This window comes from Topomyia yanbarensis, chromosome 1 (genome assembly GCF_030247195.1).
Source record: "Topomyia yanbarensis strain Yona2022 chromosome 1, ASM3024719v1, whole genome shotgun sequence".
Classification (NCBI taxonomy): Eukaryota; Metazoa; Arthropoda; class Insecta; order Diptera; family Culicidae; genus Topomyia; species Topomyia yanbarensis.
In genome coordinates this window covers 69,545,074-69,572,798 of record NC_080670.1, presented here as the reverse complement: position 1 = coordinate 69,572,798, position 27,725 = coordinate 69,545,074, and the positions used below count along the sequence as shown (strand labels likewise).

The following is a 27,725-nucleotide window of genomic DNA, read 5'->3' as shown; positions in this document are numbered from 1 at the left end:
CACCGTTGCAGAAAAACGAACTACTGGAGGCGGAGAAAGTTTTGTGGAAACAAGCACAATGGAACAGTTTCCCCGATGAGATGAGCGTGCTGACGAGTAACCTACAGTTAGCCGCTGGCCAGAAAGCAGAACGAATCCCGAAAAGAAGTGCCCTATACAAATATTCGCCGACGCTCGACGAAGATGGCGTGCTACGAGTAGATGGTCGACTGGTGAATGCGGAAGCCATGTCCTTCAATCAGAGGTATCCTGTTATCTTGAGCCGTTTTCATACCGTAACGAAGAAAATCATCCAGTATTATCACGAGCAGTTTGGACATGCGAATAGAGAGACAGTGTTCAACGAGATACGGAAGAAGTTTGAAATCCCGAACCTTCGTGCAGCAGTCTCTAGAGTAGCCGGTGAATGCGTATGGTGCAAAGTGCATCGGTGCGTTCCACATACTCCGCGCATGGCACCACTGCCGGTTCAGCGTGTTACGCCTGGAAAACGCCCCTTCAACTCTGTCGGCGTGGATTACTTGGGCCCTGTGGAGGTGACAGTTGGACGCCGAAAGGAAAAAAGGTGGGTCGCCGTTTTCACTTGCTTAGCGGTGCGTGCAGTGCACCTGGAAGTGGTGCATTCCCTTTCAACGCAGTCGTGTCTCATGGCACTAAGCAGATTTGCCAGTAGGTATGGGAAGCCAGAAGAGATATTCTCCGACAATGCGACTTGTTTTCGAGGAGCGTGGAACGAAATGGTAAAGGCCAAACAACAAATCAACAGAAAGTGCGCCGAGGAATTCATCAGTTCAACTACTGCCTGGTATTTCAATCCCCCCGGCACCCCGCACATGGGCGGTGTTTGGGAACGGATGGTGCGATCTGTAAAGGAATCGATGAAAGCGCTGGATGACGGAAGGAAACTCACTGATGAAATCCTGAAAACAACAGTAGCAGAAGCAGCAGATATGATCAACACGCGTCCACTCACGTACAAGCCTCAGGAACCCGCAGGCGAGGAAGCACTAACGCCAAACCATTTTCTGCGAGGTGCAGTGACCAGTGCGGATATCCAGGTGGAGCCAGTGAGTGCAGCGGAGGCTCTACGAAACGTTTACAAACGTGCCCAGTACCTAAGCGACCGTATGTGGGAGCGGTGGATCACCGAGTATCTACCTACGATCAACAAACGCAGCAAATGGTTTGACGATAAGCGACAGTTGAGTGTTGGGGATTTAGTTTTTCTGGTGGATGGGAAAATTCGGAAGAATTGGAGGCGTGGAAAGATAGTAGAAGTATTTCCGGGAACAGACGGGACCATTAGACAAGTCAGCGTGAGGACAGCAGACGGGAAGCTACATCGCCGGGGAGCGGTTAACATTGCGGTAATGGAGATAGTTGAAGGTAAATCCGGAACAAGAAGTAACGCCGGATGTTACGGGCCGGGGTCTGTTACCGCGACTGAACCTGCAAGCGGAGCATCCCTCGGTCGATGGTGACGTTTGGTTTTTCGCAACTAGCTCCCGCTCTTTGTGTCCGTGTGTGAACTGTCAAAAAACCGAAAAAGTTCACATGTGGTTTGTTCTTTATTGTACCCAGAAGCTGCCATAGGAATAACCTGAATACTTACCGAATACTTACCGTGAGTAACCTGAAAAAGAAAGAAATTTAAATTATAATTCATAATACTTACCTCAAAAATTATAAATACTTACCTTACCTAGGAAAACAAAAGTAGGAAAGAGGAAAGGAAGATAGTTAGAAAAGCTGGTCGGAAGGTATTAGCGTGGGAGGAAAATTTGAAAGTAAGAGAGAGAAATTAAATGTTAAAGATGGAAATTAATAAAAGTTTATTTAGTTTTAGCCTGCATAAAAAAGGTGCTTGCTCATTATTTCTTTCCGTTCGGGGACGACCGAACAATATATATATATATATATATATATATATATATATATATATATATATATATATATATATATATATATATATATATATATAAAAGTCAAAGTTTGTATGTATATGATTTATAGACTCTCAAACGGTTTAACCGATTTCCGTAAAAATTTATACACAGTAGGCATTTGTTATGGAGCGTGTTTGTGTGCTATTGGTTGTGGATTATTTGCCCGCCAGATGGCGCTTTGGAACAAATTGTGTTTTCTTCCTATTTCTTTGAAAGTCGCAGCAACGCGCGATGGGCATTAGCTAGTTTAAAATGCGCAACTAGAAGCCGAACCGCCTTCTTTTGGAGTTTATTATTATCAAATTTATCTACAATGAGTGTAATTAAGGAATTAATAATATCTATTGTAATAATAGCAAAAACTTAGTGAAAATGTATTTCAAAACTGAATCTGACAAGTTACTTCAGTCTCCTCGCTGAACGACACCGGTTAATTGCTTCTGTTTATTACTAAAATCTAGCTAAAGACTGCAGTTAGTGGGCAGAGTTTGGAGCCATGAAATCACTTGATTAAAATATTAACAATAAAAAACAACACTTCATGGCTGCACAGAAGGCCTAAGATTAATTTGCTAGCAAGGTGACATAGGTTGAAAAAAATTACGTTGTTTGATGTGAAAGTTCACCCTACGTTGGAAAACCGGTAACAGCTGAATGCTAAAACAATTTCAAAGTTCCGAACGCATTGTACTCCAGTACAGATGTGGAAACGGTGGTGAAACCGCTCACATAGATACCCGTTTATATTGCTAAAAAACTGAATAATAAATACGTTGGGTGTTTCTAATTTACGCGGTATTGGCATGCCAAGCAAAAATTTGTCTTTCTCCTCCTCCGTCTGCATTCATGACCTACACTGACGGTGGCAAGCACTGAGAAATTTCCTGAACATTATTTTAATAATCAGCAATGAACCAGCTTTTTCGATCACGCAAATATTGCCAAGTGATTATATTGAGTTTTTATAGGAGCTCATCGAGTGCTATCTGCTTTTGATGGGTTGACTTTCTATTTCGCATCTGGTGAATCACCTTGCTAGTGTTAGCATAGTGCATACGCAATTGAGTGGTCAAACAACCAGTCGGCGGTGGCTCTACTTAGACATAACATCGAGATATCAGTACCACTTGCAATGCTATTTCTATGTTTTAACTTGTTTTTTTCTTTGTTCAACCATAGATGAGCCAATTCCCGCCGATAGGCGTATGGCATGCAATCAGTTCTCAACTTCTCACCGGGTGTAACTGTTTTCCAAAGTTGTGAACCGGTCAGCTACTAGATAATACGGGCTGGTTGCTGCATTGTAAAAAAGTGTTAAACTGGTTGAATTCCTTCTTCTTCATTGATACTAATACTATTAAAAGTGGTAGTCCGATAGTTTACAAATTTATCTATTTCCAGGTGCTGGGGAAAACCCCAGGGGGCATATTGCATTTGACCAAATTCACGCATAAACGACACCAGACCCGTGCGAAGAAAATTCTCAAGGGGTTCTATTTTGAACGTCTTTTTTTAAATAAAGCAATCAAACTTTAAAGCTGGGTACCAAGTCTTGTGTAGTAATTCACTCAGCTCAATGTGTTGGGTAATGTCTGTTATCGAGAAGGAATCGTTCAACAGACACCACCGTTCGGCTGACTCGTAGTAGTGTCAGAATCTTACTGCTGTGGTCTGCATAAGACGGATAAAATAATCGACTCATCTATCTCATCTCATCAGCTCGCAAATTGGACGAAAAGCATGATTCAAAAACATATTCCATTAATATAGTAACTTATACTAACAAAAATTCAAACAGAATGATGTTGAAAGTCGTTATTTCAAAACTGGCATGGGAAAGACAGACACTTGGCATGAGTAAGATGAACATGCGGCATTGGTAAAGATGAAAATAGGACTAGGGCAGAGTGAGACGCTTCTTTTTTCGAGATTAGTCCTACTGGAGCTGTAGAGCTAGGTTCTCGGAAGGGCTATTCGTCAGAAACACATACTACAATTTGCAGACGAGACAGACAATGGCGCCCAATAAAACACTGCTTTAGGCCCATTGTAGCGAGCCATAATTCTGAATGTGATATTCAGTGCGGGAGTAGGGACTCGCGATCGCGTGTATCATCGCGAAAGGCTCGAACATTTGTGCGTTAACTTGTTTGATCACGTGTGCGTTTGTATGTCGCGTTTGTTAACGTGTATGTAACTTCGCTTGTATAAATTCTATTTTATAACCGTGTGCCTTTCGCATATTCGCGTGTGCTCTAGAATGATCGCGCGCGGACCGTGAATCTGATACTTAATTTTTCGTGCGCGGTTCAGATTCTAGAAGAAAGTGGGTTCTTCCATATCAGTTCATAGTCATGTCGCCGTAGAACGTGTGGTCTAGTGGATATGAGCTTTATTTTTTTATTGGTGTAACTGAATGTATGGACCTAAGTAGCTAGAATGAAGAGTACAGATTTCCGAATGTGACCGATTTGGGTTCGCGTTTGAGACCGCGTTTGTAACTTCGTAAGTACTAAAACGTTCACCGGAGTGTTATCAAGTTTGCGCGATCGCGGGCCTACACCGCAGATGATCGCGAAGGGCTTAAGCCTTCGTATGTTGACGTGTTTGTCGCGTGTGCTCGCGTGTTCGTGACTTCGTGTGCATAAATTCGATTTTGTAACCCTGCGGTCATTCACATATTCGCGATTCGCGCGTTCTTGGACGGCCACGCGGACCGTCATTCTGATATTTAGATTTCGGTGAACGGATCACATTCTGACAGGGAACGAGTTACCCCATATCACTAGAGTTCCCGATCATGTCGCCATGGAACGTTTTGTCTAGTGAATATGGGAGTTATTTTTCTTAATTTTTCAATTTGATTTTTTTGTTTCTTTTTTATTAATTAACATGAACCTAGACTGTTGGTGCCGAGGATCGAGACTTCCGGACGATCCCGATTCACGATCGCGCGAGCACGCGAGTTTGTAGGTTGACGCTTGAGATCGCGTTGGTAAGTCTATGAGTGCTGAGAAGTTCACCTTATCACTGGGTTGTTATCATGTTTGCGAGTTCGTGGGCGTGGATAATCGCGAGGGGTTCTAACGGTTGTATGTTGACATGATTTTGTAACATATTTGCGTGTGTTTTTGAATGATCATGCGAACCGTGAGTCTGATATTAAATTTTCGGTGTACGGTTCAGATTCTAGCAGAGCGTGAGTTCCCTTATATCGCTAGGGTTCCCGGTCATGTCGCCATGAGACATGTTGTCTAATAGGAATGAGCGTATTTTCTTAATTGATGCAGCTAAAGGCACGGACCTAGGCTTCTAGGATCAAGGATAGACTTCCGGACGTGACCGATCCGTGATAGAGTGTGCGAGGGCATTTTTGTAGGTTCCCGCTTGAAATCCCGTTTAAGAATGTGTGAGTGTTAAGACGTTCACTACCACCAGCTTTGCTGACCCAGTTGAAGGCGGGTGTAGAATGGCAGTATAGGACTCGAAAAGAAGAAATAAAAGACAATAGATGAGAGACGTAATAGATTAGACAGGAACAAGTTACAGCTGAAGTTATGATAATCACATGAAAAATATACATTAGTACTTCAAACACTACTAATACTTGAATAGCCAACCACCACACATAGCACATCCTTTCTCAATTATCTATTTGTTATTGGTTGATTGTTGGTTGTGAGCTGGTAAACAGAGGAAAGGTATAGAACAGGAAAAAGGCTCACATCAGAACTTCCGCCCTCCTCGATACACCACTATCGAGGAGTATTGTAATCAACATCTTGAAGCGCGCTTTTTATGTAAATCAAATCGTGAGTAGTCATAATGATTGGTGAAACTATAAAGAGCGAAGATCCTTATATTTAGATAACTCTATTGAATCTATTGTGGCTTGATGATGTTTACAATACCGTCAATCCCATCAACCTGTGAGAGGGAAAAGGGCAGAGTGAGATTCTTCTCTGCAAATAAATTATATTTTATGTCAGTACAGCACAATATTGCGATAGAAAAAAATAGCTCAAGGGTGTGACGTTCTAAATACTTTGTATTTGCGTAAAAAATGTCCATCTTTCCCCATCCTTCTGTGTCCGTCATCTACAACATGATACCCAATTTCAAACATGTTCCTAAATTTCTGAACGACTCATTAATTTTTTGTTGTTTTTTTTCACAAGTCGAGTGCTAAATAACCAGTACACTATGTCGAGCTAGAAATATTTCCCGAGATCAGAGATTTTCAGATTAAAATCGTTATTTTATGGCGTCAAAAAATTATAACTATTAGCGTGCCCTCGAGCAAAAAATTGTTTTGGTTAAATATCTGATATCTCTGATAAGTATTAGATAATAGCAGTAACTTTCAAAATCATTTAAAACCATGTTTAAATGATATTGCATCACATTTTGCTTGTTTTTGCCAGTTTGTGAGAAACGCTAAGTGTACAACTTACCCACAGAGTCGGTCTTATGCTACTTTTCCCTAAACCTAGTGACCAAACCTAAACCTTTTGTTCACTGCCTATAATCGCAAGTCATTTTCATGTAGATGATGAATCCCATAGAACATTGGACTGACCTGCGATTATGGGTAGTTCAGGTCTGCGCGAATTTCGTCACCTGTCGAGACGCGAGCCGATCCAGAGGTGCCAACAATAATGAGTTACATATCTTTACATCCACTTTTACAGAGTTTCTTATCCTTCTTGGTGCTACTCATTACTATCTATCTGCTAACTGGTGCTGCGACTTGGCCGATTTTTTTTCGATACCAATGCCCATTTTTGAGAGCCATTTAGCTTTCAGCCACGCCGAGAGAAGATCAGCGACGCCTAGAGGCGTAACTACTGCTAAATTCTGTCCAAAAGAGAAAAAAACACATTTCTTTGTTTTCTTGTCGATATTTTTCGACTAAATTGTTTTTTAAATCATACTCTAGTGAATGACTTCAAAAAATAGGTTTTTCAATTGATCATTTTTAAATATTTAAAAATAATGAATTTTAACATTGCTTAAACTTTGAATTACATTATTCAACAATTTTCTAGATTGCCTAAAAACTATACAAAGATAATATTTGATACAAAATCGTAATTTTCATAAGGAACGCCAACAACTATGACCAACCATTAAATAGGGTTATTACGTATTACAATGTTCATTTTAAAATCGAAATTTCAGACTCCTCCCGAACATTTTTGAGAACAGTTTTCAGAGTTTTTCTAGATCCCCCGTTTATTGTAGATGGTGAATTATACGGGGTAAGTTTAGCTTTGATCCTAACTTTTCCGTCGGATAAATATCCGGATTACTGAGAGTGTTGTTCAATTGACAAACTACGGTTTCCATCCAATTGAAACTCATTTTTACTGACAGGATAATGATGGTGGGCAATTTTCAGAAAGGGATAAACCATGGGGCTCAATATTCGGAAAGGGGTGCGTTGAACGAAAAAGGTTGAAAACCACTGTCCTAGAGCGAAGCAGAATCAAAATTTCTTAAGTGAACCTCCCAAATTAGGTGATATCGCAATTTCAATGGAAGATCCAATTTTTTGTTAGTATTTGGCATTGCAAAACAAAATCCAAATGGGGTTTGCGAAAAAAATTGTTTGACCATAATATTGAAATTTGAAGTTTTTAGTCCGTTTATTTAAAAAAAAAAATATTACGGACGACCTAATTGACCGATTTTAACGAACTAACCAGCTATGAAATTGTCGAAAGACACAGATTATTCGTGATTTTTTCAGATTCGGAAAATTGATATTTTTTATATTTTTTAAACAATTGTTTATAAAAAAAAGAAATACAAAAGTGTTCTGCGCCTCTTTTTGGTACGAAAAAATGCCACATATACTACTTTTAGTGTCTAACAATGCCTTCGAGAAAAAAATGGCCAGCCATTTATAACTAAGTTATTCCACGGAGAACGTCAGCGCGTACGAATTTCGAACAATGATTGATGCTTGTTTTGCGGCGACTCTGCATGGACCAACATGCCTGTTGCAGGTTTTCTCGCATTATCAAAGGATAATAAATGTAAAAGCCACAAGCAAGCGTGGCAAACCATTATTCAGTCTATAACTTTGAATTCAAAGCGAAGACATATACATATTTATACATCAATCGATTTCAATTAATGCAAGCTACAATTTACGGAAGAAAGTTTTTTAAAATTCATAGAAAATATACAATAAGATCATGGAAATACTGAGAAATTAAGAACTTTTACTCATTCGGCCCATATCTTTTAACTTTCCTCCAACAATTGTACTGCCGTAATACGCATATTTGTCCCATGTTCTATGGGATTCCCTATATACATGGGAGAATTATGCCTATAACGGCAGTGTAGCCCGCATTAAATGCAATCGATTGGTGTATAAATATGCATATGTCATCGCTCTGAATGCAAAGTTATAGACTGAATAATGGTTTGCCACGCTTGCTTGTCGCTTTTACATTTAATATTCCTTGATAATGCGAGAAAACCTGCAACCTGCTTAAAAAATTAAATAAGATGATGTGTCCTTTTCAAATGTTACTCAATTTTAGCCGCCATGATGCCACCAAGGTACCACTATATTTGTGAATTCAATATATGGGAATTGTCAAATTGCAACGGCCTTTGTAGTCAATGGTTTAAAAGCATCTCTTAGATCGTAACTATGCTAATAATATACAAATTATCATTTAAATTCATGTTAACAATATACATAGTTAAATCTTAATGTACTCTGTATTTCTCGCATACTTATTGAAATGGTCCTATCTGCAAATGAAAGCCTATCTTTGTTTGCTTTCTCCTTCGATTATTACGGCGCAACCATAAAACTTGGCAATAATTTTTCAATGGTTTTCGGAAGACTATGATCTCGACTAGCATATTGTGCAAAGAGTTAGACAGCAAACATAAATTCAACCGAGTTATTAGCCGAAAAGAAAATAAACAGAGGGGCTCTCATTTGCTTATAAGACTGTTTCAACAAGTTTACTAGATTTAGTTGGAGTACCATTTTTTGCAACCTATACCCATCAATCTAGATCACTACGGCAAGAATAAACGTTTTTGTTCATTACACAATGCACACAAGATAAAATTAACGATTTTTGTCGTTCGCTTGACACTGGTATTATTTCAAGGATCAATTTGAGGGCATTGATTTTTACTTTTTCGTGTATTTCGGCCCACACTAATGTTACAATCGAGGATGTTGCGCATCCGGTGGGCGTACAGGAAGACTGGACAGTGCCGACCCAAGATTGAGCAACCTGGATTCGGAACAAGTCAGTCATCAATGTATGCACACTGCACAGCAGCCTCATTAGTGAAAAGCAATTCAAGCAAGAGGCGAACAACAATAACATTTCAAATTGATATGGCATGTTTGATCAAATTACCGATTCAATTTTCTCGATTATTAGTCTTAGCCTCCTCGCGCCGCATCTAAATTGAAAACGAACATTTTTTTAACTGCGAAAGCATTACCAAAGAACAGCGCGGTGCAAAGTAACATCCAATGAGCATTTTTATTGTTTTTGACTTATCTTTCTTCGTAATTTCTTCATGTGACCCATCATTATCTATCCATTCAATGATTTCTTATTCTCGCGCAAGTGTCCTGTTCCTTCAATAGGATAGGGTTCAGCGGCGAGCACCGGGAGTTTGACCGGTCATTCACTCGCGTGCTAGTGGTCATTAAGTGTAATAGTCCAAGATGCATAGTTGGTCATGCTATTTAGGCTAATTGATGATAAAATTAGAACCAGATGATCGCATTGAATAGCATTCATTACTAGCAAATAGATATTTTTATGGGCAAATCTACGATAATACATTACCCTCAGTTTTAAGAATTTGAGTATTTTATCGTGTATCAACGGCTGCAGAGCTGCATTGATTAAAGAATCAATTTTCTACGAAATTTACGAATATATAAAGAAAATTAGAAAACCTTCGACAAAATATGAAAATAAAAAAAAACCTCATTTTGTCACGGTATGGATATTTTTATCACAGTAAATACCAGCAGTGTGCAAATGAGCACGCTGAATTTAGAGGTAGCATGGTCATCTGGATATAGACATTTCATTGCAGCTGAAGCAATCTAACACGCCAGCCACACTTTGCAAGAAAGCATCAATAGTAGGGATCTTGCTGCTACAATGAGGTGAATGAACATTCTAATTTAAACAGCGCAATCATCTCGGCTCAAGTGATTCATCTCAAGAAGAGTCATCATGCCAAGAGATGCGCGTACCCAGTAGGCACCTGAACATGCATAGTATTGCAGTGCGTGTACCGCTTGACACGTCACCATAACTGGAATGTCGGGAATGCTCCTGGAGGTGAACCGCGACCGGTTTGTACCAGACTGCCTACATAAGGTGTGGATACCGGGACATAGGAAATTGTCGCTCAAAGGAAGCCAGTTGCGGATTGAAACCATGGTGCTAATATTTTTTTCTTTCATCACCTTAGAAACTGCTGATAAGAGCAATGACCAGAACTCTGGATTTGGCGTCGATGACACGCATAATTTCTAAATTAATAATGTCAAACGTATTGCCTATTGCAAAGAGTTACCGCACGGTAATGTTGTAAGCGCGGTAAAATATGACCAATTCGAATAATAGGAGCAGAGTTTTGATGCTGATTTAATTTTTAAGTCATATTTGTTTTAAATTCAGATTCTGCTGACAGTGGGGGATCCAGGGGGCGGGTCCTGGGAGTCCGGACCCCTCCCAAAAATTTTCAACTTGTTGAGAAGTTTTAAATTAGTTTGAATTATATATTAGTTTAAAAACTCCTATTCTTTTCAAACTAAATTTGCCCACCAATACTGATTATCATTAAATGAGGGTTTTACCTACACACCAAAAAATAATGAAAATTAAACGACATGTAATCAATACGAATGTAAACATAAAAAGCTTGAATCAAAAATTTGATTGAAAATTAAGTTGAACTCGATGCACTCAATGAGAGCATCAGAAAGCATATGATTTTACACTTTCGTTCGTGTAATATTACATGTCATTTATTTTACAGCAATATGGGATTAAAAATACATTCAAGAGCATTGGTTTGCCGTTTAATGAAACTGTAATTTCCAATCAACGTGTAAAATTACAATAAATATCGCTGAAAAAAGCACGACAAGTTGTGTGTATTTGTGCTGGAACTTAATTTTACATTTATATTCATGCTCCAAATATGTGCATGAAAATAAAGTTAAAATCACAAAATATTTTTTTCTGTGTATTGTACAATGTTAAAATCGAAATGTCGACCGCCTTTTTCATGAAAGTTAAATGATACGCAAACAAAACCTACAATTCTAGGTGATTGTTAAGAATAGACTGTTGGAGACTTACATTTTCATTTTTCAGTGTAGCACCGACTTAGGGGGTAAACTGAATGCTATTTTACTTCCTATATACAGTGACTAAACAGTATTCTGGTCACAAAAAATGCTAAATGCATTTTTATATTCTTTTTATCCCAAGCTCAATTCTATTCAACGGGTGAGACAGAAGTAGCTGGAACAAATTTTAAATACACTGAAGTTTTTATGCGGTTTATTTTTACGTAGTTTTTAAATTTCTTATAAAAGAAATGTATGGAATTCGCTCAAACTTTCAAGATTTTTTTCCGTGGCCCGTTCTCAGCTCGACGATTTGGGACAATGTCTGTGTGTGTATGTAATGAACAAACTCTCATTCGTGTTTCTCAGCAATGCACAGTGGTCCAGATCGCTAATTTAGGAGGAATTTTTACTTTCTGACAAACCTGTATAATTTAGCCGTATCATGTCTTAGGATGAATTTGTGTACTTTAGAAGATGCTTCTTTTTATTGGAATAGTTATTAGGGTGGTTCTAATTTATCTAAAATACGAAAATAAACTTTTTACTGATGAAAGATAGAGCTCCACAGTCTTCCACAAAGTTGTAAAGTAACTTATTTTGAATAAATTTGTTGAATATATTAAAGCTCTATCTCTTTTAGTTTTTGTTATACAAGAAATTTAAAAAAAAAAAAGATTAGGGTGTTCCTGAAAAAAACGTTTTTTTAGTATAACTTTCGTATCTTTTACTTTTTGTTAACACAACCTTTGAACAGCTTATTGAAAACTTCAAGCCGAGTATTTTTCTCCAAGACACCGAAGGTCTAACTTTTTTCTTTAAAAAGTTATGGACACTTTTCGTTAAAAAAATAGCCTATTTCAAGGCTCAATATCGCTGATGCGGGCACCTAAAATTGAATTCTGTTTCCACCACATGAAAGACCATACTTATTAGTATATTTGAGCAAAAATTGGCGAATACGATATTTTTTTAAAATTTGCAATTTAAATTTAAAGTTTGTAGTTTTGCAGGTTCAACGCATTAAAGCATTTACACACATATCGTTGTATTATGAAAAAAGCCACTTTCAAATATCATTCTCTCATCGCAGCAAGCTTTGTATAAGTGAAACGACTGTCAAAAAAGGTTTCTGATTTTATTCGTTTTAAATAAAACTAGTAAATATGGATATTAGTCGAAGAGAGTTGGCGAATTTGCTTATTGCTGGTAAAAAGACAGATGAACTGCTTAAGTTCATTACAAGTAGTAATCCAAATGTAAAATTGAGACTTGTTAATGTTCGAAAGAAATTTTATATTTTGTTAAAACAACCTTTGAACAGCTTTTAGAAAACTTCAATCCACGTTTTTTCATAACTCTGAAAGTTATGGAAACTTTTCGCTCATAAATAGCCCTTTTTCAAATGTCATTATCTCTGATTGGGGCAAATAAAAGTAAGTTCGGATTGAACCATAGAAAAGAACATACTTTTAAGTATATTTGAGCAAAAATTGGAAAATATTATTTTTTTTAAGCATGTAATTTTAAATTTACTAACCAAAGTTTTAAATTTTATCGCATAGCGACATAAAAGAAATTGCCTAAAGCCTTTGTATTTCCTTTTCTGTTTTGCTTACATATCAACAATACAGAATGTGTTCATTAAAAATAATTTGGCTATGACAACAATTTATGATTTATATAAGGAGAATTTATTCAATGCCAATTAATTCAAAAGTAGATGCATTGCATTTTCAGGTATATCCAGCGGTGCTCGTTGAATTCGACGTTTACATTTAAGAGAAATTATAGGATCTGATGAAACAAGAAGTCTCTTGAAAACGTCATCAAGATTGACGAGTCGATCGAATTTGCGTGCGTGGAATTCTCGGAATCTGCGAATACTTTTATTCCTGGTTTCTTGAACTTCTTCACTGCACATACCTACTGGCAGCATGTTATGTTGAATAATGCTTCCTCCATGGACCAGGAGTTTATGCACGGTTGGTGAGAGAGCGTACCAACCATACAGGCGTACATAAAGCAATCGTGTATCTTCGGCGTAACTCCGGTAATCATCCGCGTTAATTCCCAATTTGCTGTTGATGATTGTTAATAGCACATACATACGTTCTAGCAACATTTCGTCCAACCCGGTTTCTTCTGCAACGACATCTCGGTTTCTGAAAAATTTTCGAGCTGTATTACCATCGTTAGAATTTCCGCCACCTGGCAAAGGTTCGCTAATACGAAGACCTAAACGGTCACGTAACGCTTGTCGAATTTTTATTTGTCGTTCCTTAAGCTCGCTGGTATTTTTGCCTACGCGCCAACGCGGTTTTGCTAGAGCTAAACGGTAAGCAATATTCAATAGTAACTCCATTGCTCGTATTAACGCATGTAAAGGTGAAAAAACATATAAACTATCCGGTGGATCGCTGGCTTCCAGTAAAGGATCATTCAATCGCTTTCCGGAGCGTTTGCATATATAACACGCTTGAGACGGTGTGCCTGTTACGTCATTCACTACCTTCGTATCAACCATGGAAAATATGAAGCTTGAACTAATCGGAATCTTGCGCATATTAACATTTACTATAGTCGGGACTAATTCATCGATTTGCTTGTTCATCGCGGCAACTTCATCCTTTGTTAGTTCAGGATTTTCCTTCTTGAAAATTAATTTTACTGGTCGGCACAGGGATACTGAAGATGGAAAATCATTATTCCAAAGAATGCAATCTCTTGACTCATCTTTCCGGCGACTAACTACACGTAAAGGTACTATAGATAGAGCAAATATATGCGAATCGTTATACTCGAATAGTTCTCCATTTTCATCTTCGTCAACGCACATTTGCTTGTATCTATGTTCAAGTGGAAAAGAGACTGTCAGTCAAAGTTTAGAAGAAAAATAATGTTGCCTACCGGGAATGGTTGCTGCTTCCATCGCAGCCCCACTTAAAGATAACAAACGTATTATCCTCAGGATGCAGTGGTAGAACTCCAATATTCAGAAACGAGATGAGTCGTTCCACGGTATGGTTAACAAGAGCTTGAAGGGGAACATACGCACAAGAAGGCTGAACAGAAATTCCTGAAAAAAATTGTTGATTCAGGGACGAATCTTTGAGAATAGTACATACCGATCGGATAGCATAGTTTCTTTTCTTCTACTATTTTATTATACGCGGGATAAATGTCCAAACCCTTCTGCATAACTGAGCTGCGTATGTTTTGGTACTGCGCCTTAGAAAAATCATTTTCACAAATAAATCTAAGTGCCTCCTCCGCAGTAAACGCTTCTGCAATCGGGACAGCCATAGATCCTAAATTCTCTACGGTAGATCTGACGGGACTTTTCGACAATCGTTCGATTTGTCTGCCAACTAAACGGAAACCAGTAGAATTAGCGTTGACGGCTGACGCTAAACCAAGTTCTTCCGTGGAATACTTATCGCGCAACTTTCCTAATCTTTTTATTTTGGCTCTGCGACATATTTCGGAAAATGGTTTCCTCTTTCGGCCTTTACCTTTACCTTCGACTTCGAATCTTAGCTTTCCTTCAAGCCACACAAAATTTTCCAGCTCAAACCGAATTTGCGTGCGCTTACTCCGAATCCACAACCTTCTAAATTCCAACATGAAGATTTTTATTTTCTTCCGAGCACTAACAAGTCTCAATTTTACATTTGGATTACTACTTGTAATGAACTTAAGCAGTTCATCTGTCTTTTTACCAGCAATAAGCAAATTCGCCAACTCTCTTCGACTAATATCCATATTTACTAGTTTTATTTAAAACGAATAAAATCAGAAACCTTTTTTGACAGTCGTTTCACTTATGCAAAGCTTGCTGCGATGAGAGAATGATATTTGAAAGTGGCTTTTTTCATAATACAACGATATGTGTGTAAATGCTTTAATGGGTTGAACCTGCAAAACTACAAACTTTAAATCTAAATTGCAAATTTTAAAAAAATATCGTATTCGCCAATTTTTGCTCAAATATACTAATAAGTATGGTCTTTCATGTGGTGGAAACAGAATTCAATTTTAGGTGCCCGCATCAGCGATATTGAGCCTTGAAATAGGCTATTTTTTTAACGAAAAGTGTCCATAACTTTTTAAAGAAAAAAGTTAGACCTTCGGTGTCTTGGAGAAAAATACTCGGCTTGAAGTTTTCAATAAGCTGTTCAAAGGTTGTGTTAACAAAAAGTAAAAGATACGAAAGTTATACTAAAAAAACGTTTTTTCAGGAACACCCTAATCTTTTTTTTTTAATTTCTTGTATAACAAAAACTAAAAGAGATAGAGCTTTAATATATTCAACAAATTTATTCAAAATAAGTTACTTTACAACTTTGTGGAAGACTGTGGAGCTCTATCTTTCATCAGTAAAAAGTTTATTATCGTATTTTAGATAAATTAGAACCACCCTAATAACTATTCCAATAAAAAGAAGCATCTTCTAAAGTACACAAATTCATCCTAAGACATGATACGGCTAAATTATACAGGTTTGTCAGAAAGTAAAAATTCCTCCTAAATTAGCGATCTGGACCACTGTGCAATGGCTGAACCGATCTTATCCAAACCAATTTTAAATGAAAGACCTATCACCCAGACAGAACAACAGTAATTTGTTTTTGATTTTAATGTTTATTTTCCAAGATATGAGTGTTTGAATATGAAAAAATGGCGTTTTTCGCAGTTTTTTTTTAAATTTGCTGCCGAAATTGACGACATAGATGAACACTTTATATATTGTAGAGAGCTTATACAAATACGATTCTTTCGATTCTTTCACTAATTGGGGTACATATTTAAGTTCAGATCACTCCCAATTTCTTATGAATTCTTTTTTAAGCGTTAAAGAAATATCTGAAAATCCTCACTATTCCTCAGATCTATGCTCGCTGCCTGACCAGTGCTGTAATTATCGCAATTTTTGCGAAATATTGCGAACCAAGACGCGTCCTTAGACCGTCCTGTTGCGAAAACTCTCGAAGGAAGTAGAATACTACACATGTGTTATTGAACGTTTCTACGAGGCGGAGATAAAACAAGAGAAGTCAGTGATTTTCTAGAAGACACTGTAAGCAGTCAACGGGTTTAGACCGCAAACCTATGCAGTAGTTACCTGAACGCGCTTTTCTAAAATGTATGAAAACATAAATGAAATTTTACCATTCTGCTTACAGCATACACCATGTGAAAAATGTTTCAGAAAAAGCAATAAAAGCGATTTCGAAAAAAGTGCCATATGAATGGGTGTAGGCGGGACCATGTGATGTTCCTCTTCGTTTTCACTGCAACACAAAATCTTGCACAATTCAAGCCAGCAAAATCGAAAGCATGTATTTTGAAAAACAGAATCAACTGCCGAATACTAAATGTTCGCGTCTATATCCGTTGCCTGCGGAAATGATCAATTTTAGACCTTTTCCATTGACCTAAGATGGGCCGCGATTCACCGGGTGGGAGGTCCCTTCTCCGGTATTCACATATACGCACGAGGGCATCCACCTTCTGCATTCCCTCTAGTAATGGTTTCGCGCGCTTCACCGTCCATTCTGCTCTTGGGTTTCGTCTATGGAATAAGTGATTTTAACGGGACGGCTAATGGATTCAACAATCGAAAGCTTCGAAAGGTCCAAATTAATTCAGCCGATCTATGGCAAAGTCACTTTCGGGTGTTTTTGCTTAGCCGATAGATGAATGTTTTTGTCTTTATTGCAGGCTAGAATAGTAGATGTTGCTATTTATAATCGGTTGTATGGATCATAGTGCTGATAGACAAAGAGGCTTTGAAGCTACATTCTGACTTACAGCTTTTATTTTTCAGTTCATTGAAAGCGTTCTGGAAATTTTAATATTTCTAGCTTGATAATTTTAGGGTATTAGCAAAATGTTTCTCTTCGGGTGAGTGAAAACAGACAATTTCACCTTCGTGTAAATGAGTTACTGTATAGCGAAACAATAGAAAGGCATTAATTTAAATGTACGATAATTCGTATTCTTATAATAGTAATTCTTCAATGCATTGCTTCTAGATGGTACCCATCACTGTCAATAAACAATTTTTGGAAACAAATTTACCAATAACTTTGAAATGAACCAAAAACGGGCAGCCGGTTTATATAACCCCCGGAAAGAACGATGATGGTGTCAAACGACTTTCCAATAGAGTTCTATTCAAGCCAGAATCTTCTACTGATGAAATTCAATATGTGAACGGACGACTTAGTTCATATTTCTGGATCAATATAACCAATCCGTACGAAATTATATTGAAGTCTATGGGGATAATATAGCTTTCATTTAAGAATAAGTTTGTAAAAATCGGCCGGATCATTTCCGACAAACCGATGTAAGTTTGTTAATTTTAAAGGATTATAATTTTTCCCGAGACTGTCTATGGTGGTCAGAGTGGACAAACCGAAAACATGGCCTGGAGAGCCAGGCTTTATTCTCATTTGTCTGAGTTCATCGAGATCGGAATATGTCTTTGTGTAATTTTAGTAGAGAGCAGAAAAAATGCTCCAAAACATCCTGATCAGGAAAAAAACCAAACCAACAATTCAGCGATGGACCTGTATCTCCTCGATCTCCTCTTCGCTTCCATTTAGATGCCTTCTCGGTACTCTCAAGCACTGTCCAAGTTGCATTCACTGTCGATGCTCCTTTGCGAGTGTAAGCAAACATATAGGTCTATACAAAGCTGGATCGTCCTTGGCAGGCTTTGGCAGCAACGCCAGCTTCTGTACCTTCCACATTTCAAGGAAGTTGCCTTCATATAGACACTTCTGCAGTACCATCCTGAACATTTCCGGGTATGCTTTTGGTATTCAATCCGAACCAGGAGATGTTTTTGATTTTAGTAGCTTCGATGCTTCTGCGAGCCCTTCGTGGCATGTATGTATGTAGGAATTAATGCATGTGTTTTTATAAGCGGATATGTTACAAAATGACCACATCGGTTTTTCAGAGATGGCTGAACCGATGTTTACAAACTAAGATTCAAATGAAAGGTACAATATTCCTATCCGCTATCACAGAATTTCATTTTGATCCGACTTCTGATTCAGAAGTTACGGGATGAAGAGTACGGTTACACAGAAAATCTAGTTATAATTTGTTTACATCGGTTTCTTGGAATTTTCTGAACTGAATTTCAAACACTTAATCTTAAATGAAAGATACAATGTTCCCGTCGGCTGCTATTTCTTGTGGATCAGACTTTCAGTTCCCAAATTACTGGGTAATAAGTCATCGCGGTCATATCGATGACGCGGAAAATCCCGATTTCAACAGATACTGCAATGATTGTGAAAAGATGAAAATTGTCCCTTAAAAGGAACTCTTAACTAACAGGACGCTAGCTCCAAAAACAGAGACCCAAGAAATATAGCATTTTGCATACTGCACGGGCTTGCTAAGACGAACCATGATTCATTTTCATCGGTCTCATCAGCTTTAATTGAATTTCTTGTATTGCGGGACATCATGCATGACTAGTTGTTTGCATAGGTACACAAGTTGTGTCTCCGTTTTCTTGTAGCTAGCATCAATCCGGCGCTGGCTTAGTCCTTTCACTAAGTTAGTATCGAATTCTGATGAAAGGCATTCGAAACGCATCTCAATAACTAGTTCAGTTAAAAAATCTGCCTTTTCCACACAGAATGAGATTTCTTAGAATAATAGCAATAGATTTGATACACATTAGGTGTAAATTTAATACTGGAACTTCTATCACTACTAACTACAAGAAACAGTATCCTCAGGAACTATGTGTTATGCATTACCACGGAGATATACCGTAACATATAGAAATTCGTTGTAACTATCATCACAAGATAGTATATGCTTCTTGGTTTTGCGGACGATATTGATGTAATTGGAATTGACCGAAGAGCAGTGGAAGAGGCCTTTTAATAGGGAGATAGCGAGGATAGGCTTAGTCATCACCTCAGCCCAGACAAAGAGCCTGGTCGTAGGTAAAGAGAGCGGCAGGTCTAGTGGTGTTGGTTCCGAGGTAGTGCTTGATGGTGACGTGTTTGAAGTGGTCGAAGAAATCACTTATCTTGGTACACTTGTGACTTGCGACAATGATGTTTCTCGTGGGGTAAAAACGTATTGCAGCTACCAACAGGGCCTTTTACGGTCTAGGTAACAAGCTTAGGTCCCGCAACCTGTAAACGTCAACAAAATTCGCCATATACAAGACAATGATCATCCCTGTCGGTCTTTATTGCCACGAAGAGTGGACGTTGATGGTGACAGATATGAGAACGTAAAGATCTGCGAACCATACTCGGCGGGATATGCGAAAGTGGAGTGTGGCGCAGACGCAGTTCTACAATGTATACAAAACTGTGGATATTGTTAAATAGATAATATACGGCAGACTGGAATGGGCTGGTCATGTGGTACGAATGTCGGAAGAAAGAAATTCGAAAACAATATTCATCAGGGAGTCACGAAAAGGACGCCGACTTCGTGGTAGGCCACGAACACGTTGGCTATACGCAGTGGAAGAGAACCTGTGATCCCTGAACGTGCGGGGGAACTGGAAGGACGTCGCCCAAGACCGACAAAGATGGAGCTACGTCCGGTATTAGAGAGATGACGCTGTAGCCAACAAGGTACAAGGTAGGTATAAATTCGTCTTGCTTATGCGATGATTCTTGCCAAAAGTATTGACTTACAAATATTTAATGGCAAACTTTTCCCTTTTTCGTAACCATTTTAGTGTAGCATCGTTTCAACGAAGAAATAGTATCAGAACAATTTGAATTAACTACATGTTTTGATAAATTTTGAAATGTTCGCAAATTTTGCGAAACGGGCAAAAATCTTTCGCGAAAATTTGGTACAATTTGCATATTTGAACGAAATTTCTATAGCAGTTTCGTTTCAATTCGGTCCGACATAGACGGAGTCATGAGCTATTTTCATTACATAAAGCACCGTTTGCAACATTCAATCTAAAATTATCTTTTAAAACATCTAAAATATTCTATGGAAGCGGTGAAATTCTAAGACAATTGTTTCCAAAAAATCTTTCATTTTTTGGACTTAGAATAAATTTTTGTTCGAATACAGTTCACTCACCAACCCATTAATTCCTACTTTCAAAATACTTACTGGTTCTCATGTCTTCTATTGTCACGAAGCTAGGATTACGCTAGTGAATGATCAATACTTTTTTAGATTTTTTTTCAAAGAAAGACGAAACGTGGACACAGGTGCGAGAAAAAGAAGGGCTCATCGGGCAAACTGTACCGACAAGGTCTGTGGAGTCTTGTGCCAATTTGTGGTTCATAAGCTGCCTCCATCTCCACGTATTGCTATTCGCAATAGCTGGCACTCGAAATCACTATGTGCCTTCTTTTAATCATATAACTTATCTTTCAAAGGTGTTACAAACCTAAATTCTTCTAACATGAAAAATTAGCCTCAATGATGTTTAAAAGATTTGCACCATTTACGAGAAATGAAAAATAAAAAAGTTAGTGAAAACAGTTTTAGTTAGTAACATACCAAGTAGCTAAATTAGAATAAACTCTTAAATAGGAACCTTCAGAGATACATACATTTCCTCTTCGACAAAGCAGCTGGATAGAATTTTTCTCTATAATTTTACTGAGGACTGAGTCTTTCATCTCATCACATCTGGAAAATAATTTGGGAACCATCCTAACAATAACAAGAGCTACTCTAATACAACCTACACATGAAGATAGTTTATTTTATACATACACTAGTTTTGAAATTTTAGGTCAATCACGTTAAGCCAAGGACAAAGATGTTTTCTAAATCTGATCTGTCCTTTCCAAAAATGTGCAATATGTGTAGATAAAATATAAATTTATTATGGTTTCAAACGACCGAAATTTAACAAGAATAATTTTCGTCAGTTCTTGAAATATTTTTTTTAAATTTATTACATATTTTGATTAATGATTTTTCTCGCGAGATATTGACTAATAACTAAAAGACGAATATCTAAAACGCTAATTTTAGAAAAAAAAAGAAGATTAATAATGTTTTCGTGCTCAGCGACCTAAAATGAAACTAGAAAGTACATTTTCCCGCAACTGATTTTTTTTGTTAACTAGTATTATTTGTCCTGAAGACTGAGCTCCTAAATATAAGGTTTAGAGGTACAAACATTTTTGTCTTCCTAAATTATGTATTGGTTTCGCTTGGTAAAATATAATAATAATACCATAAACCCACCAGCTGACTAACAAATTTCTTATCCAGAAACGGTGGAAAAACAGAGATACGGGTCATGTTTCAGTTGGTATGTTTTGTTTAGAGAGATACTTGCTTACTAGCTTCCGTAACATTGAGTTTCACGGACTAAGGTTTACAGCAAAAAATGTGCAAATAAAACCGAATTGAATAGAACTAACCATGCACAAAGTATGGCCAACTGAGAAATGAATCTACCGCAAATTGAAAAATAACCACACAATACTTTTGACAGCATGAGCCGTGTGGGATTTTATTGCAAACAATAGGCAAGACCCTCTCAGCTCGTCATTAAATTATGTATTCTTTTTTATTGTGCAGCTGCTGCTCGACCAAAGACTAGAGATTTTCTCACCACCAGCAATATGCCAGCATAATGATAATAAGCTCCGTTTAGTGGGGAAGACTCGCTGCGGAAACAACTGCGGCTGGTCAGATGAGCTGAGGGTCGTGCTACCTATTAACGATGAGAACGGAACGATCTCGGCAAAAATTACCACTGGCGGTCAAAGGTCGTAAAGCACACTCTTAGCGCAGTAAACAGCGCAACCGCCGCTGCGGTACACGGCAGCGTTGACCAAAACAAACCAACAATCTAATTAAAGCCGATTCGTCACCAATAAATAATATGCTTCACGTACCGAGCGATGTATTTTTTCGATGTTTTATAAAACATTAAAAAATGGCTCGTTTCCACATTGCCAACCGCAAAATTAACTAGGCCGACTAATGATTCTTATCGTGTGAAAAGAGGAGAAGTTGAAATTTATATCTTCGATTAGCTTAGCTTATTACCGGAATTTACTAGTGGTTTATGTAAAAAATCAATGTTAAGTTGAAGGCTTTTGCATACCAGTAAAATTATTATGCTCGCAATCATAACCAGACGAAGCAAGAATGGATCCATGAATTATTTCCCAAGTGTCCTGTAATGATTTTCGAGAAAATGTCAAGATTTTGTTAATTTTGTGATCTAATTCACAACCACTAATACCAAATAAAGATCAATATATGATAAATCATGAAGCAGTTAATGTCGTATATTTAGGCCATAGACCATGCTCCTAGATTTGTGGATAAAATTATGAACCAACGATTTTCGAGTTCGCGAATTGTCGGCGCGAGAAAAAGGCGTCGGCGGAGCGCCGCCGGTCTACCTTTCGGCGTCGGCGTTCGTTAAAATTTACCGGCGGCGCACAGGTCTAATCAGTTGGTCCAAGGTGCTGATGACTACTGTCGTGAAATGATGTTGGAACGATCTCACTAACTTGGTAGATACTGTTCTGCAGCAATAGCAACAGTAAATATTTTTGGCCAGGATTCAACCACAGTTACTCCTCTGTGTGCCGCTTAGATTTGTCAACATATAGCTCGTCGAATTCAACAAATTCAAACTGCAAATATCCTTCAACATGGATTTCAGAAGTCTCGTCTTTGGTCATATTCTGGTCTTCAATGAAATGTTTCTCAATCGTTTGATCTTCGACATCAATTGGTTTGAACATATTTAAAAAAAATGATCAAAAAGAGCAGGCGACCTACCGTTACGATATTTTTCACTTTTTGATTATTCTAGCTCGATAAACAAATAGCAATCAAGAAAGAAAATCTAGAGGTGTCCAAAATATATTGATAGCAGATTTTAAGATATATTAGGGACATCATTTATTTAAGACTTTTTAGATAAAACATTAAGAAGAAACCTTTTCAAACACATAACATGCATAATACTAAATCAGACAAACTAATTATAACAAAAAATATTACAATTGCACATTTAAATCCAATTTGAAAATGTATCACTTTCACCGGTTCCTCTTGGTTATCGTTGAAATATGAAACGTTTTCGGTGATATTTTTCAAAGTTGTGGATTCTGTTTAATTTTAAACAATTAGAGATGAACTAATGATATTGAAACCTTATAGACAACCCAAGGAATGTAATTGTTGCATCAAACCAAACAAATGCAGAGAAACCTGGCAGTGCAGGAGGCAAATACATTAACAGGGTACAAAATATGTAGGTGTCCAAATTAGGTTGGTTACCCTAATTAACAAACAAAATAGAATCCATTAGATAGTGAATTCATTGATTAATAAGCAAAGTTTTCATTTCCAATTTGAACTTGTTATGGTTATGGTGTTCGTTGCCCTCAGCATATACAATACATTTATGCAAAATATTAATGTTTATAGAGTAACTAAGGTCGATCAAATTACTTCAGATATGTTTCAATGTTGGACGAGTCCGATCTACTAGTTTATGCTTCGAAAAAACTTTAGTAGTAGCAGACAGCACACAAATCTGAGCGATATTCATTATTGCTAACTATTTTTGTGTTGAATAAAGATATTAGAAATAATTTAAATAAAGTAAAATAATAATTAAAATCTACCGTTAATCTTTAAATCGCAATAAAAAGAAAACACTGAGTAACTTCTCTATCAATCCTAAGCACTAGATTCAAAAATATTTCTGACTAACAACTTTCATGGTTTTCTCCTTATATCAAAAAGGAAATCGAAAAAGTTCTTCATCCAAAAAATCAACTGAAATATATTTTATTACAATAAGCTCCAAACATTTCCAATATCCGGCCAACTGGTAGACAAAGAACAAAGCTGTGCTTTCGACTGTCGCGGATATGAATGAAATTAAATGAACCGAAAGAGATGATAAATTTCATTTGCTGCCAAAAATAATCGGAACAGTTCCACTGCAGTGCTGCATTCCTATTTATATACATAGTGAAAATTGTTTTATCTGTCGACAACGCCTTTTAAATCGCAGTTTCGAAAATCTCTTTCCACTATACAATAATGCTTCCTTATGGTATTGCGGCCAGAAAGTAAGTCGCAGTAAAAATATTGAATGTGTCATTCTGTAGTAGCGTGCGAACTTCTAGTTAAATGCAATATATTTTTTAAAGGATTCGCCGTGGTCAAAAGATAGCACCACACGAAAAAACATGAAGAGTCAGGAGAAAAAGAAACGATAACATAAAAAAACGATCGCTTGAAAAGTGCCTAAGAGAGGAGAATAAATTATCCGAAATGGGAAATTTACCCACAAGAACGAGCGAATGAGCAGACGAGCAACAAAAAAATGAAACTTAAAAGCACCATCTCGCGCGTACATACGGATGTAGCACGGAATGTTTCGACCATTGCAAATCACTTCGGCGCAAAAGAAATCTTTCTTGGAAAACGTTCGGCACCAATCAATTCTCAACGCAATCGAATTTCGCCTTGCTGTGACTGCTGCTGCTTTGGTGCGGCGCACAGCATCCGTCTCTGATAGTAGTTTTTGCCGAGAGCAGGTGTCTTTGGATACTATTGTACTACGGTAGATCCCAACGGGCTGCTTGTTGACCATATAACGAAAGACAAAACTCGCAACGCCTAACAGTACACATTCTTCCATACCTAGATAGGCATGCACTTGTCACTAAACTGGCCCCGGTATGGTCAACAAACGACTTACAGTGCAGTGGTCGGTCATCAGAAGTCGTTGCGAACTGCACGCCTAATCATTTTCTTCTGCACGATGCTGTTTTGCAGACGACGTGATTATAAATTATGCAGATATTGGTTATCATGCTGCATCTTCGACTTGCATGATGAACAGAAGAAGAAGCTTGGTTAAATAAGCAAAAAATGTCTAAGCAAACGGCTTGATCAAATAGTACTCACCTTATACCATTTCGCAGTAACATTTTGCTTAAATCCTTGAAAACAGTGGGACCGTTATACAAACTAAGGTGGAACAGGTTCAGATGCACTCACGATGAGCAATAAATGGGACCAATCTCTCAATTGTGGATACACTAGTAAACTTTCCTGCCGCAAATTTGATATAACTTTGAAGATAAAAAAAACACTACGTTTCGAATAACATCAGAAAAACCGCACCAATTGTCTTAAATTTTCCCACAGAATGCCACACTGCGCGATTAGAACAGGTTAGACAATTATCGCCATCCCATACATTTCACCTTCTCGTAAGTACGCACAAATAACAGAAGAGCTCACCAAGTCTCCACGCATATATAGAATATATTGGGTCGGAAAATGCCGGCAGAGTACGCGATGTGCGCATCAATTGAAAAACACGTCATAAATGGTCGACGGACAAGCAAAGACTGAACACTGATTCGTTTTTTGTCTTCCGAGTGAATTTTCATGCCGAACCGATCCTCAGACCATAGCAAAATAACAACACGGCCCCAACTTCAAGCACACACACTACAGCAACGAGCATCAGCGACCCCAACCCAACAACAACACGCTGGATTGTTCATATCGGGCTGCATCGCACATCACAGAAGGCCGAGATGGAGTTGAAGTTCGCTCATTCTCTTTCTCGCGTCTCGCTTTTTTTCTTGTAATATTTTGAAACCAACAGCACTCCCTCACCGATACTGACCGATGCAGCAAACGTGGGTCAATCATACACCGGTCGAACGATGACAACAAGCGATAGAAATTTACTCACAGTACGGTAATTGCTGCAATTCCAGCACGATGATGACGATGATTGTGATGATGAAGTTTCAAGTGTGCACATTGCATGGAAAATAGCATCACGATCAATTCACCTAAATGATATAAATTGCGACAACGATTGATAACCACAACATCGTGAAAGCGTTACTTATTGATTTGATTCGCAGTATTTTTTTAGCGTAAGAGACGTCGAAATACAAATAAATGAATATCCAACACGAAAAACACCTCTGTTTATTTCAATGGAGAGGTAGAACAGTGTTGACGTAGGAGAGACCGGTGCTAACTGATCCACTGGTTATGTTAGTACAGTCAACATATCTTTTATTCAAAACCTAGAGAGAATACAGATTCACACCCTAATAACTTTGCAAACCCCCTCCAAAATGGTATGGTTTCATCCCAAAAGTAACTTTTTACTATTTGTGTTGAAGACGTTGATTGTGGTGAATAAATATAATTAATTTATCACTTTTCATTTAAGTCAGTTTCTAAGGGTGTATGCAACGAAATCATCGAAAAAATTCTATATTTCCCTTCATCAACATCACAAACAAACATCAAGATTTGTTTCTTTCTAAAATTATTTTTTTCGTCTGGAAAATGACGAATGTAAAATGTAGAAAACGAACAGGCGGGCTAGTTCTAAAAAGGAATTCAAATAACCAGTGTAACTATTGATGAAAATGAACCGTACGATTCGAAGGTATCTAAAAAGAATCCTTGGACTAGGTAAGTGCACGTTGTAACGATATGTAACTAAAGCCAAATCGGTTGATTTATTGTTTGTTTTGTCACATTGACTATTCCAAAATGTGCAACTATACCCGAGTAGAAGAAAATAACTTCAGAATACCAAATTCAGGTATACTGTACCCAATACTTGAACACCACAATAAGATTCCGAGTAGCCTTGCATTAGAGGTAAAATACCTGAAGTAATATCTGAGACATGTACTACGAATAACTAGTTGATAATGAAACGAGTTATTATAATACCAGAATAATAACGGAACCTTTTCAACCTTCCAATAACAAAATTCTCTGTATGGAGGTACTCAATAAGGTATTGATTTGGTATTTGTAAAAAATATTGGAATACATAAATAATACTAAAATAAAGTATTATACCCCATTGAGGTATTAATAATTAATTAATACCAGGTTTTAATATGATACCACAAAATAGTATGCTCGGGTTATTGGTCAGTTATTTTCTCCTGATCGGGTATGGGATTAGCAAATCGAAAAACTTGTTGCTACTAGAATTTTCCAAACAAGAAATACTTGCGGTTGGTTTCATTAAATATTCAGCGATTCCAGCTAGGCAAACAACTGCTGCCCATTTTCATAGATAGAACGCCAATGATTCTCAACCTGGGGTCTGCGGGTCGAAGTCGTGGCTGGGGGTCCGCGAAGAAAAATATTTTTTCCGAACGCATATTGAAATTTCACCTTGTTTCCTGACAAACTGCACAGAAAAAAATATTTTACAATTTTAAATTTATTTTCATGCACATATTTGGAGCATGAATATAAATGTAAAATTAAGTTCCACCACAAATACACACAGCTTATCGCGCTTTTTCAACGAATTTTATTATATTTTACACGTTGATTGAAGATTACAGTTTCGTTAAACAGGATAGCAATGCACT

At 37.6% G+C, this 27,725-nt stretch overlaps 2 protein-coding genes across 3 annotated transcripts in view; one reads left to right on the top strand and one right to left on the bottom strand.

Annotated features, from left to right (window-relative positions):
• Nucleotides 1-25,756, bottom strand: part of LOC131677880 (uncharacterized) — a 135,622-nt gene extending 109,866 nt beyond the window's left edge. Inside the window, exon 1 of the mRNA XM_058957967.1 lies at nt 25,255-25,756. Coding sequence (XP_058813950.1) covers nt 25,255-25,277 — 23 coding nt within the window. The 5' untranslated portion in view covers nt 25,278-25,756. The remainder of the gene's footprint in view (nt 1-25,254) is intronic.
• Nucleotides 236-1,891, top strand: LOC131677879 (uncharacterized). Of its 2 annotated transcripts, XM_058957965.1 has the most exons (3): nt 236-1,624; nt 1,707-1,787; nt 1,841-1,891. In XM_058957965.1, exon 1 carries the CDS (start codon nt 453-455, stop codon nt 1,479-1,481), a length of 1,029 nt encoding a protein of 342 aa, XP_058813948.1. In that variant the 5' UTR covers nt 236-452; the 3' UTR covers nt 1,482-1,624; nt 1,707-1,787; nt 1,841-1,891. The 2 variants fall into 2 exon arrangements, with proteins under 2 accessions (XP_058813948.1, XP_058813949.1); XM_058957966.1 differs by having other exon boundaries at nt 1,707-1,884.
• Nucleotides 25,757-27,725: the final 1,969 nt, after the last annotated feature.

Excerpts from the sequence above, each read along its gene's own strand:
- LOC131677879 (XM_058957965.1), top strand. The coding sequence starts at position 453 with ATGGCACCACTGCCGGTTCAGCGTGTTACGCCTGGAAAACGCCCCTTC.